At 39.3% G+C, this 13346-nt stretch overlaps 1 protein-coding gene across 2 annotated transcripts in view; it reads left to right on the top strand.

The window, feature by feature from the left end:
- The window catches only part of PCCA (propionyl-CoA carboxylase alpha subunit), a 373052-nt gene that overhangs the window by 140809 nt on the left and 218897 nt on the right, over positions 1-13346 (top strand). For both annotated transcript variants that reach the window (XM_003789599.2, XM_023513087.1), the window contains exons 11-12: positions 6525-6619; positions 8120-8270. In XM_003789599.2, coding sequence (XP_003789647.1) covers positions 6525-6619; positions 8120-8270 — 246 coding nt within the window. The remainder of the gene's footprint in view (positions 1-6524; positions 6620-8119; positions 8271-13346) is intronic.

Here is a 13346-nt window from a genome sequence, read left to right on the forward strand (position 1 = left end):
TTTTTTTTTTTTTTGCAGTTTTTGGCCAGGGCTGGGTTTGAACCCCGCCATTTCCGGCATGTGGGGCTGGTGCCTTACTCCTTTGAGCCACAGGTGCCGCCCGCAGCTATTTTTTTGTTATAGTTGTCATTGTTTGGCAGGCCCAGGCTGAGTCTGAATCCACCAGCTCTGGTGTATGTGGCTGGCACCCTATCTGCTGAGCTATAGGCCCCGAGACTTAAAATTAGACTTTTAAACATTATTGACTAGTCTGAGTTCTGTCTCTATTTTGCTTATGAGTCCTTTGCCAGACATGCGCGACCACAGACACACACACACACACAGAGTGTATCCCTCTCCCTGCCTGTGGCTTGCCTGTTCACTTTATTAAGATGTCTTTCCAGGAAGAGAAGTTCTGAACTTTATTGAAGTCCAGTTTAATAAAATCTACTTTGTTACCCTAGTTAGGAGCATGTTTATTTTAGGTGTGATATTTAGGTCTATTATTCTCCTTGAATTAATTATTTCTGTTTGGCGTGAAGTAGGGTCAGCATAAATTTTTTTCTATTCTGACATCTAATTTCTTCAGCATTTATTATTACTGTGACCATTTGTTGTAAATTAGGTGAGATTTTGCTGTTGTCTTAATTATTTTGGTTTTATATTAAGTCTAGAAATCTGGGGCTGTAAACATTCTAAATTTATTATTTTTTTCTTTAGATAGTTTTGGCTCTTTTTAGGTTCTTTGAATTTCTGTGGACAGTTTTAGACTTTACCTTTCACTCTGACTCCCTCACCTTCCCTGTTCCCACTTGAAGGGATTTTTTAGGTTGTGTTGAATCTAGAGATTATTCTGGGGAGAAGTGACATCTTAATAATATCGAATTTTTTATTTTTATTATTTATTTATTTATTTTGAAACAGAGTCTCAAGCTGTTGCCTTGGGTAGAGTTCCGTGGTGTCATAGCTCATAGCAACCTCCAACTTTGGCTCAAGCGATTCTCTTGCCTCAGTTTTTCTATTTTTAGTGAGACCAGGGTCTCACTTTTTTTTTTTTTTTTTTTTTGCTCAGTCTGGTCTCAAACTGGTGAGCTAAAGCAGTCCACCAGCCTTGGCCTCTCAGAGTGCTAGGATTACAGGTGCGAGCCACCACACCCGGCCTAATATTGAATTTTTTAATTTATGAACTGGAATATCTTCCATTTCTTTAGGTCTTTTTTACTGCTTTCAGCACTATTTTATAGTTTTGAGTGTGGGGGTTTTGTATGTATTTCATTAGATTTATTCCTAGATATTTGATAATTTTAGATATTAAAAGTGTTATTTCCTAAATTTCATTTATCTGTTGTTTGGTGTCTGTGTGTAGAAATATAGCTGATTTTTATATATGGACCTTAAATCCAATTTCATTGCTAACTCTACTTGTAGCATGTTTTGGTTACCTTTTGCCGAGGGATAAACCATCTCAAAATGTGGTAGTTTCAGACATTTAAGGGTGCACAACAATATGAATGTACTTAATGCCACTTAAAAATGGCTAAAGGGGTACATTTCATGTGACTGTATGTTTTTCTCTAATAACACCTAACCCACACACATTTAACCATTTCTCGTAATTCTCTGAGTTGACTTGGTTTAACTTGCTTTTTTTCTTTTTCCTGAGACAGATTGTCACTCTGTCACCCTGGGTAGAGTGCTGTGGCACCATCACAGCTCATAACAACCTCAAGCTCTTGGGCTCAAGTGATCCCCTTGCCTCAGCCTCCCAAGTAGCTGGGACTATAGATGCCTGCCATAACACCAAACTAATTTTTCTATGTTTGGTAGAAACAGGGTCTCACTATTGCTCAAGCTGGTCTTGAACTACTAAGCTCAGGTGATCCACCCGCCTTAGCCTCCCAGAGTGCTAGCATTGCAAGTGTGAGCCATTGCACCTAACTAGGCATTTCGTAGCTTCATACGGTGTCCTCCAGGGCAGCAGTTTGTGTTGGGGCTGTTTCAAACCAGTCATAACTGGTTCCATTGGTTTGGAACACCCAATGTTAGGTGCCTTGGAAGGATAGTGTAAAGACTAAGCTCAGCCAGGACACTTTCTTTTCTCTCTGTGAAGCCTCAGGGCATTTCCACATGGCTTCTCCATGTGTTATTTGTACAATTATGAAGTTACAGGTAAGAGCTGCCTGAAAAAAGCTGTCCTCCCTTTTCTGATTTGGACTCAGAACCGGCACAGAATGAGTTTTGTTGCATTTTGCAAGTTCCTTGACTTGCTAGAGTCTTTGGCAGGTGGGCTTGTACACATGTGGTGGTCCCAGCACATGTGTTGCACTGGGGTCACCTTTGGTTACTAGCTACCACAGCCCGTCCTGTGGCACCTGGTGATCATGTCCTCATATAAACGGAGTAGACACACTTTCCTTTCAAGACCAGGATTTATCTCATCTTTACACTTGGTCCAGATCTGAATGAAACTTTTATTTATGTTCCCACGAAAGCAGTTCTTCTAGTACCAAGGGCTCTGAATTTAAAGGCAGTCTGACATTCACTCATCTAATATACAAGGATGAGAAAAGGATACGACACTGCAGTAAATACCCCCATTCAACAGAGCTGAGAAACAGAAGCGCAGGGGTGACTGTTCTTAGCAGAAAGCCAGCAGGGGAAGCAGAGAGCTGCTCCAGCAGCTTCTTACAGGGGTGACTTTGGTGACAGATGACGGTAGCTTGGGTCATAGCACTGGCAGTGGAAGTGGTTAGATGTGATTGAATTCTGGATATTTTGTGAGGTAGACCAGATTTTCAAATAGATGGATATAATTCATAAGAAAAAAGGCATCAAAGAGACTTTAGGGTTTTGGCTTGTAAAATAAGAAGAATAGAACCATCTTTTACTGAGACGGGTAGAAACACTGTGAGAGGTGCATGTTTTGGGGAGGAAATCAGTTATCAAGGGGGTGAATTAAGATGGAGATGGCCATTAGATTAGTGTGGCTGTTATGCAGGCAGTTGGATGTTTAAATTGGTAGTTTAGGGGAGAATTTGGGCTCTTCTTGTAAGGTTCTAAGGGCAGAATAATTTTGTCCTATTCCCCATCTAGCACTTGCTCATGCTTCTGGGCTACTACACACTATTTTATTTTTAGATTCTTGAGTTTGCTAATTGGCCATGAGGGCCAGGAGGACAGAGAATAGATCTTATCCATTTGCTGTCCCCAGGAACCAAGCCATTAGCTTTCTTCACACTACTCAATACTCAATAAATGTGTATTAATCTGTGTTAAGTAATTACTATCAGCATTAGCCTTTAGGTTTATTTAGCACAAAACTGGGTGATATTTTTAAACATAGGTGAAAATGTCTCCCAGCACTTAATCGGTAACACAGATGTTCTCATATCTGATGTGTACTCTTAAAGTAAATTTAAAAACCTTCCGAGTTTTATTTTTTTACTTCTATTAGGTGATTTGTATACATATAAAGGGTATTCAAGAAAAAATAAGCATCCCTTTTACTCTGTGCCCTCATGTCTATTCCTGGGTGCAGTCTCTGTTGCTGCTTCTAGACTATCTCTCCATACATAGTCTATGTGCAGTATACATGTGCTTATCACTTATCATTTTTCACGTGAGCTGTCACGTTCTGTGTCTTTTTCCATACTGTAAGTTCATTGCCAATGTGAATGGCACATGCCATATAGCTTAAACAGGCGCTGCTCAAGCAGGAACGTTCTGGGCTGGGTCCAGGGATGCTAAGTGGCCTGTGTTAACTGGTCCATTCTATTATAAATGAAGCTTTTTTCCCCCCAGGAAGCTGTATCTCTTAGAGATTTCTCATATTCTGTACATGCAAATGTGTAGTTTTAAAAAACTCATGATGTATTTAAGAATTCCCCTATAACGGTGGTTCTCAACTTTCTTAATGCCACAACCCTTAAATACAGTTCCTGTGGGTCGTGACCCACAGATTGAACATTGTTGCCCTATATTACTTATAGTGTTTTTGGTTACTTAGCTTCCTTATTTGTTTAATGGAATAAATCATTGTCAAATCATTTTTATTAAATGTGTAGTTTACAGAACTTTTAAAAATGAACTGGGTAACTATACAAAATTTAGAGAAAAACTGTTGATTCTGTATGTTAATGTAGTATTTTCTAATATTTAATTGGAGATATTTCCGATAACTATTGGTTATTTTGGCTTTATTTCTTGGATACTGTCTACTTCCACTTCCTTGTCAGTTCAAATAAAAAAAAAGGTTGAGGCCCAATGTGGTAGCTCAAGCCTATAATCCCAGCACTTTGGCAGGACAAAGTGGGAGGACCAGCCTGGGCAACACAGTGAGACCTTTTCTCTATAAAAAATAAAAAAATTAATGGGACAGGGTGGCACACACTTAGAGTCCCAGCTACTTGGGAGGCTGAGGTAGGAGGATTGCTTGAGCCCAGGAGTTTAAGGCTGCAGTGAGCTATGATGACAACAGTGCGCTCCAGCCTGGGCATCAGAGTATGATGTACAAAAAAAGATGTAAAAAAAAATAAATAAAAGAGATCAAGAGCTGTTTTAATGTCTAAAAATAGTTTTAGATGTACTTCATGTAGCTATCTTTAAGTCTTAGTAATAAAATTCCAACTTAATAACATTTTATTACTGTAATACTTTCCATCATTGCTTAAAGTCATTCTTGAGTTGTAGAAAGGTTTTATTTCTAAAAATTAACTTTGCAGTCATATATTAACTACTCATTTTATAGTATGCCTGTTATAACCATGGTCTTTTTGATTTTTTTTCCAGGAGCCATATAAAATGTTAAGATGACATTATCCATTACCTATAACATATGAAGAAACAGAATGACTTGTCCAGAGAGGCTGCTTGGCTATTTGGGTCTAGAATTAGTGCCTAGTTTTTTGGCATCCAAAATAGGTCTTACCTCTGTGAACTGAATGTATACATTCAGACATATACATCTACTCTTTTTTTTTTTTGAGACAGAGTGTCACTATGTCACCCTTGGTAGAGTGCCCTGGCGTCACAGCTCACAGCAACCTCAGACTCTTGGGCTTAAACGATTCTCTTGCCTCAGCCTCCTGAGTAGCTGGGATTACAGGTGCCCTCCCCAACACCCGGCTATTTTTTTGTTGCAGTTGTCATTGTTGTTTGGCCCGGGCTGAGTTCGAACCCATTAGCCTGGGTGTATGTGGCCAGCGCCCTACCCACTGAGCTACGGTGCTGCCCTACCTCTACTCTTTAATCCCGAAAATAGATAACTCCATATCTGAAAATCAAATATTCTAGCCAAAACCTTAATGAAAAATCTCTTTTCCAGATTTAGCTGATAAATATATATGCAAATTTTGAATTTCAGATAAGCAATGATTTTTTAAAGCATCCCGAATACCACAGTTACTGAGACATTATTCATCTGAAATTCAAATGTAGCTGGGCGTCTTGTGTTTCATCTGGGCATCCCAGCTTCTTTCCCATTATAGGATGACAATCCCTTGTTTGAAATGCTAGGGATATGTGTTTCAGATATTGAATTGCTTCCAGTTTTGCAATACGTGGTATTTGCATTTATACTTACTGGTTAAACATCCCTAATCTAAAAATCTAAAATGCGCCATTGGGAATTTCTTTTGAGGCTCGATACCTGTGGCTCAAGTGGCTAAGGCGCCAGCCACATACACCTAAGGTGGCGGGTTTGAATCCAGCCCGGCCTTCCAAACAACAATGATGGCTGCAACCAAAATAGCCGGGGGTTGTGGCGGGAGCCTGTGGTCCCAGCTACTTGGGAGGCTGAGGCAGAAGACTCGCTTGAGCCCAGGAGTTGGAGGTTGCTGTGAGCTGTGATGTCATAGCACTCTACCCACAGGGACAGCTTGAGGCTGTCTCAAAAAAAAAAAAAGAGAATTTCTTTTGAGCACAATGTCAAAAAGTGTCAGATTTTAGAGCATTTCAGATTTTCAGATTAGAGATGTTCAACCTGTATTACAAATATGAAAAGATTATAATGTGTTTTATACTAACTCCAGCTTCCCACAGCAAAAATAAACCACAGTAAAGACATCCACATATAAATAACAGACTAAATATTGGATATAAATACATAGTAGATCATTTCCTGATCAACAGCTGTTTCATAATGTTACAGCAGACAGATGGTTGCTGTGACACTCCTCTCCTAAGCACAGTGACGTCCACAACTACACTATCTTCACTGAAACTCAATGCCCTTCACAAAATTTGTGCAACTGATTCTGATGTTTTACTCATTGTATTTGGAAACTTTTCCTTCAAATCTTTTTGGTAAAATCTTTTATTGAGATTTGGAGTTGTAAATATAAAGTTTTTTTTTTTATTAATATGAACTGAAAGAATGTTCTGAGAGGTGCATATGGTCTATGAGGCTTGAGGATTAAAAATTAAGAGATGTTGCATGGGGAAAATATTACCTGGGCACACACGGTGGCTGTGTCTTCTCAGACGGGGAAAATATCACCTGGGCACATGCGGTGGCCGTGTCTTCTCAGATGGTATTGCTCTTTCAGGTTTTAGGTGACAAACATGGCAATGCTTTGTGGCTTAATGAAAGAGAGTGCTCAATTCAGAGAAGAAATCAGAAGGTGGTGGAAGAGGCGCCAAGGTAGGAGTCCCTTCCAGCGAACATTTATAAAATTGCCTGTTTTTATGTATTTCTTATGTTTCTTTCCTTACTGGCTGAAATCCCTTTGAAATTCATGTAGACTCTATTAGTGCTTATTTTTATAAGTAAAAATTTGTCACTTGATTGTCCTTAGTACTTTAGTATGAGAGGATACTTGGAAAAAAACAGGTTTTTTATTAGAGGAGCAAGTTGAGTAGACAACTCCCCTAATAAAAGGAGTAGTTAATTTTTTTCTGTGTGAAGGTTTCATAATGTTGATCCTGGCTGAGCACAGTGGTTCAGGCCTTTAATCCCAGTACTTTGGGAGGCCGAGTTGGGAGGACCACGTGAGGTCAGGGATTTGAGACCAGCCTGGGCAAAATAATGAAATCCTGTCTCTAAAAAAAATTTTTAAAAATAAGCCAGTTGTGGTGGTGCATACCTGTAGTTCTAGCTAATGGGGAGGCTGAGGCAGGAGGATAGCTTGAACCCAGGAGCTTGAGGTAACAGTGAGCTGTGATTATGCCACTGCACTCAAGCCTTGGCAAGAGAGGAAACCCTGTCTCTTAAAAAATAAACAAGTAAAGGTGATCCTGAATTTATCCTACCATAAAAGGGCCCCTAACATTTTTGTCAATGGATTAATACATAACCTTGTTTTATGTGTGTTTCTGTTATTTAATAACATTGCATTATTAATAGTGAACCTACAATCTTGGCCAACAAGCCTGTAACACGCGTCTGAGTAAACGTCTTCCCACAAAGGCATTTCACAGCCTTCTTGTACTGGGAACACCAGACAGCACTTCTGCACAAAGCTCAAGGGGCCACTGTAAACAGTGAAATCACACCCTGAAGAGCACACAAATGCAGAAAGCCCGGCACCAAGCAGACCGGAGAAGGACACTTGCTTACATTCTGAGCATCAGAACAAGAAGGCATAGCACCACCTTGTTCGACCTCAGCATGTCAGGAGTCTAAAATTTTTCACCTCTCTACACTTGTTCCTGAATGACCAGGAGAGTGCCTTAGTGTTGATATGGGGGATACAAATCAATTTTAACAATAGGCAAATTTGCACACGTGGAATCCATGGACAAGGAGGATTGCAAGAATGATCGCAATGATTGCAAGAATGATTTGTAAGAATTCACTTTTCTCCCAGTTTTTAGCTTAAGGTCATTTTGAATATACGTGTTAAATTTTACAAATTGAAAAATCATGTAGTCTATGAGTAGACTGAAGTTGCAGTATAATGTGAAAGGTTCAAATGTTAGTATTAAAAAAATCCACAGTTGATTTCTTTAAGCATGCTATACTTAATAATACAGTCAGCATATATTATAAAAGTATAGAAAGCATATAATATTATGAACTTTGTAATTGGATATGGGTAATCTGTATCTGAGTAAACTTTAAGAACACTTTTATGTAATGTATACAAATGATAACTTGATTTTTTAGTCCACATGTAGATGAAAACTCTTTCTGCGTTTGTAGCATTTTTTTGGACGCTGAAACTCGAAGAGCTATGGGGGAGCAAGCTGTGGCTCTTGCCAAAGCAGTGAAGTACTCCTCTGCTGGAACCGTAGAGTTCCTTGTGGACTCAAAGAAGAACTTTTACTTCTTGGAGATGAATACGAGACTCCAGGTAGCGGACACTGTTTTTATTCCTCTCCATGCCTTTGTACCTTGCCCTTCTTTACCCACCTCTTTTTGTGTAAAAATTAAAGTCAACTCCATAAACTGGTAAACAAATTTTTAGTTTTTATGCTCATGCTGAACATCTATTGGACATGAGGGATAAATATCCCACTAACTTAAAGTTCAGTGTCCAGTTCTGTCGAAGTTCTGTCGTAGTTCTACTTGGAATGTTGGAAATTCTACTTGGTTTTTTTCTTGAACCTCTCTAGATGAACTATAATGTATTTGTGCTGGTAAGAGAAACTACATGGAATATTGTAAATGGGAAAATATTAAGTGATTACAAAATCTTGGGGAGGAGAGTGCGAGAAAGGGGACCAAGAGAAAACTTCTGGGAGGGGCCCCTGCGGCTGTGCTTCCCACCAGGCTCCCGGAAGAGCTGCTCCCGCTGCCCTGTCACGAGGCCGGGAAATCAAGGGGCAGCCCGGAACTGCCTACTGTGGGGACATCCTCCCTTAAGGCCAATCTCAAGAACTTACTGGTACTGTAACTGGTGCTTTATTTCCTTCCTTCTTTTTAAAATTTTGTTTAAATTGTGAACTGTGCACATATAGAAACATACCTAGTATAACCCCAGCCCTTGTCCTTGTCCTCCGCAATTACTCCCCTGCGTCTTCCCTAGAGCTGCCCCCGTTCTGACTGAATTCTCAGCACCTTGTGTTTCTGTATGGGTCTTCATCTCATTTATGCACAGCTGCACAGCATAATTATTTTTGCCTGTTTTAAAAAGCTTTATATTAATGGGATCATACAGTATATATTCTTTTGTACGTCTGGCTTCTTTTTCAATGTTACATTTGTGAGATAAATGCTGTTTCATGTAAACCCCTGTATGACACTCTTTTAAAGAAAATGCCACTATTTATTTATCTACTCAGTTTCCATAGATACTTAGTTTCCAGTTTTATAGAATTTGTATTAGTTTTCTAGGGTTGCCCTAGAAAATGATCATAAACTGGGTGGCTTTACACAGCAGAAATTTATTCTTTCACACTTGAGGAGGCCAAAGTCTGTCTTGGAGGTGTCAGCAGACTTGCCTCCTTCCTTGGTTCTGAGGAGAGTCTGTTCAGTCTCTCTCCTGGCCCTGGGGCCTGCCGCTGGAACGTGGTCTTCCTTGGCTTGTGGCAGCAGAACTTTGTTCTCTGCCTCACTTGGCACCTGTGCCTCACTGTGCCCAAAGTTCCCGCTTTCTGTAATGATGCAGTTATGTTGGATTTAGGAGCCAGCCTATTTCAGTATTACTCGTCATAACTTGATGATGTCTGTCACAGTCTTATTTCCAAATAAGGTCATGTTCACAGGTTCTGGGTGGATGTGAATTTGGAGGGGCATGTTGTTTAACCCAGCATACCATTCAAAAAACACATGTGAGCTAAAGAGACAGAAATTAGTGGTCATCTAAGACTGAGGTGGGTTGTAGGTTGATAGTAGGACAGGAGAGACAATGGAAAGGCATACTTATGCCTGAACCATGGGGTCAGCTCTTCTGCCATTAGGCCTTTGAGGGTGAGGGGGGGGGGAAGGGGTATTTGAGTCACTGCAGGTGTGAGCTGAGTGCCACTGGGTTACCTGAGGGTTTTTCTCCATTGCTATTCTGTCCTTAGCTTTAGGATTTTCACGTGGTCCTGTGCTTTACAGAAGCTCTATCTGGATGGTCATGCCTCTTTCCCAGGGGTAGACTCGGGTTGGTTGTTCTCTTTATGCCTGGTCCTTGTGTCCCTGAACTTTCAGGTGCATTTTCCTTAGGTCCTGTCCCTCCCCCAGTGGTAGGGAATGTAATGGTCTGACCTTATGGTTGTCAACATTGCTTTTATGGCCTCCACTTAAAGTGGGAATGATTTATCAGTGTTCTTCCTTTTTTTTTTTTTGGAGACAGAGTCTCACTATGTCACCCTGAGTAGAGTGCTGTGGCATCACAGCTCACAGTAACCTCAAACTCTTGGGCTTAAGTGATTCTCTTGCCTCAGCCTCCCAAGTAGCTGGGACTTCAGGTGCCCGCCTCAATGCCCGGCTATTTTTTGTTGCACTTGTCATTGTCTCGTTGGCCCAGGCCAGGTTCAAACTTTCCAGCTTTGGTGTAAGTGGCTGGCGCCCTACCCACTGAGCTACAGCACTGTCCCAGTGTTTTTACTTTTGGTGGTTTCTTCTCTGTGGCTGTACTTTGAACTTCTTGATGTCTCCAAAAGTATAGCTTAGATTTATAGTTACTTTTTCCTGGAAGGAAAATGCCTCTTTAGGACAAAAAAGGCACTGAATGTTGGGTTTGTATCTCTATGTTTTCATCTTCTGGATTTTGGCTGGTAATTCTGTACTGTGTTCTTGCCCTTTGATAGTTTTCATAAAATCTCCCATTTCCCTGACCCACCCTGCTGTTACCTAATCCCCAGGAACTTTGAGCATAAGTGCCCAGCGGATGGGTTTTGAGGTATATTATGCCTATAGATTAGATAAAGTTGTGCTCTGACTCTCAGTGTTCCCGCTAAAGCAGGAAGGGGATGTGGAATGATGGTGTGTGCCTCACTTCCACCTCACTTTTTCCTTCTCAGTCTTGTGCTTCTGCACTGGATTGACAGGTCTAGAACCTCATGTTTTTTTAATTAAGATCAAATTAATTAATCAAAGCTCCCATGTGGAGAGCTTTAGCTGCGAGGGAGTCTGGGATGGGGTTCTTAACCGTCTGTATTCTACAGTTTAAGAGAGCACCCTCGATGGAGTCTGAGGGCACGGTCAAGTACCAGTCCACCATGTTTACATGAATAAATTACCAAAACTTTAATCTGTTATATATAAAAAGTTAAAAACATTCATTTATTGTAATTGTAAAGTATACTTGTAAAATGATGGGGTTATTTTCATTTAGAATGGTGGAAATAATGTGTAGGTGCATTTTAAGAATAATATCATAAATATTGTAATGTTTGTAGTATTTATAGAAATATTAACTCAATAGTTGCTCAGTACTTATGGTACTTTCTTTGAAATTGCCTAGTTAGCTTATATTTTATCTTTAGAGGTGACATAATTTTGCCTTTTAAAGATTAATTTGATCTTGGTTAAAAAATATGTCTTTATAACTTGGTATATCTGATTAGATAATTAGCTGGAAAATCATGTTTTTATTGAAGTGGAGACTTTATTATGTCATGATGAGAATAATAGCTTGTAATAATATTCTGAAGACAATTTGAAGTGACTGCAAAACATTTGTATTTTATTCCAGACCTACGAGGTACAAGATTGTTTAATTGCAGTATCAGTATTTATGGATTTAAAGTTGTTTTTTAAGGGCAGTTTGTTGCAGTGTTCTTTTTCCATAATATATCTCAGCCCACAAGTTTGTTGAAGTTTGTCCCATGGTCATTTTTGCTGTAAGACCCAGTAGTTGATGTTGATATCAGTTCTGTGCAGTTGGTCAAAATCATTTGAGTACCTGTGTTTTTTATGTTGGATAGTTTGCTAGGAAATTATATAGCCTCAAAATTATATAGCCTCAAAAAAGGCTATAAATGCATTTCAGGAAGGCAGAATCAAATTGACAGAGATTTCATCATGTTGGATCTGATCTGCTGTTTATTATCATACTTTGGTACTTTTGCCTCTATGATTTCGTGTTTAATATTTCTTTTCTCTCCTGCATTGACTCTCAGTGACTGTGATTCTTCAGTTACCTGAAGAAACGAGTTTTGATTTTGTGATGCGGATGTAACGGAATGGGAGCATGAACAAAGAATCTGGGACTTCATAAGTATTCAGAACGCTATTCTTACATATTTCAAAGATTTCTTTCTGATTGTGTTTAAACAACCCAAGTGTTCTTTACATAGTAGAGGTCCTCTTTCAAAATCTTCTTTAAAAATAAATTTTTATTTCAAATATATTATAATTGTAAGAGAGTACAAGTGTTCTCGTTACACGGATGAATTGTATAATGCTGAAGTCAAGGCTTTTAATGTGCCTGTTACCAGAAGAATGCACTTTGTACCTAATGTGCACATTTTTATCCCTTCCCCCTTCCGAGTTTCCAGTGTCCTTCTAGCACTTTACGACCATGTGTACCCATAGTTTAGCTCCCACTTATTGTGAGAACATGTGGTGTTTGCCTTTCTGTTCCTGAGATACTTCACGTAGGATAGATGATGTTCTCTAGTTCCATCCAAGTTGCTGCACTAATTTCTTGACTAACCTTAAATTATAATATTTAAGGCCCATTTGCCAACTTCTTTATCTCCTAAGATACACGTTATCTCTAATTAGTGTTTCAGTTTGAGCCCAGAGGGCTGTAATTTTCTTTGTTCTCTTTTTTTTCCTTGAAATTGCCCAAGGGAGTTGCCACTTTTTCTAGCTTCAGAAGGTGTTTTTTTGGTAACAGAAATATGAGTAGCATCTTCTACAGGAGTTCTCAACCTGTGGGTTGTGACCCCTTTGGGGGTCAAATGACCCTTTCATAGGGGTCGCCTAAATACATCCTGCATATCAGATATTTATATTATGATTCATAACAGTAGCAAAATTACAGTTATGAAGTAGCAACAAAAATAATTTTATGATTGAGGGTCACCACAACATGAGGAACTGTATTAAAGAGTCGCGGCATTAGGCAGGTTGAGAACCAATGTGTATTTCCTTAAGAGTGAAATTTCACATAACAATACAGTTTCTCCATAAAGAGATGTAACACTAAGAAAGTCAGTAGGTTTGCTGCATAAATACTTGGTTCAGTTGACTGGTTTTGTTTTCAATCTGCTCAGGTCTGTATCAGCATTTCTGTTATCCCCATATATATGTATTATTGCTTTATTTTTTAAAGTCACTGGTTTTCTCTTGTTTAAAGATAAACTTCAAATGCTTGAGCATCACAGTACAAGTTTTTTTTAATGGCCTAATCTGTCTGTGCCTGTATCTTGCCTGTGCCGCTCTCTCCCTGTGACTGAGGACTGAGGTGGGACTCTTCTTTTCTTTTTCTTTTTTTTTTTTTTTTTTTTTTTTTTGAAAACCAAACTGAACATGTACTTGTTAAGGAATC

This window comes from Otolemur garnettii, unplaced genomic scaffold (assembly GCF_000181295.1).
Source record: "Otolemur garnettii isolate 467f Iridium unplaced genomic scaffold, OtoGar3 scaffold00034, whole genome shotgun sequence".
Lineage (NCBI taxonomy): Eukaryota > Metazoa > Chordata > Mammalia > Primates > Galagidae > Otolemur > Otolemur garnettii.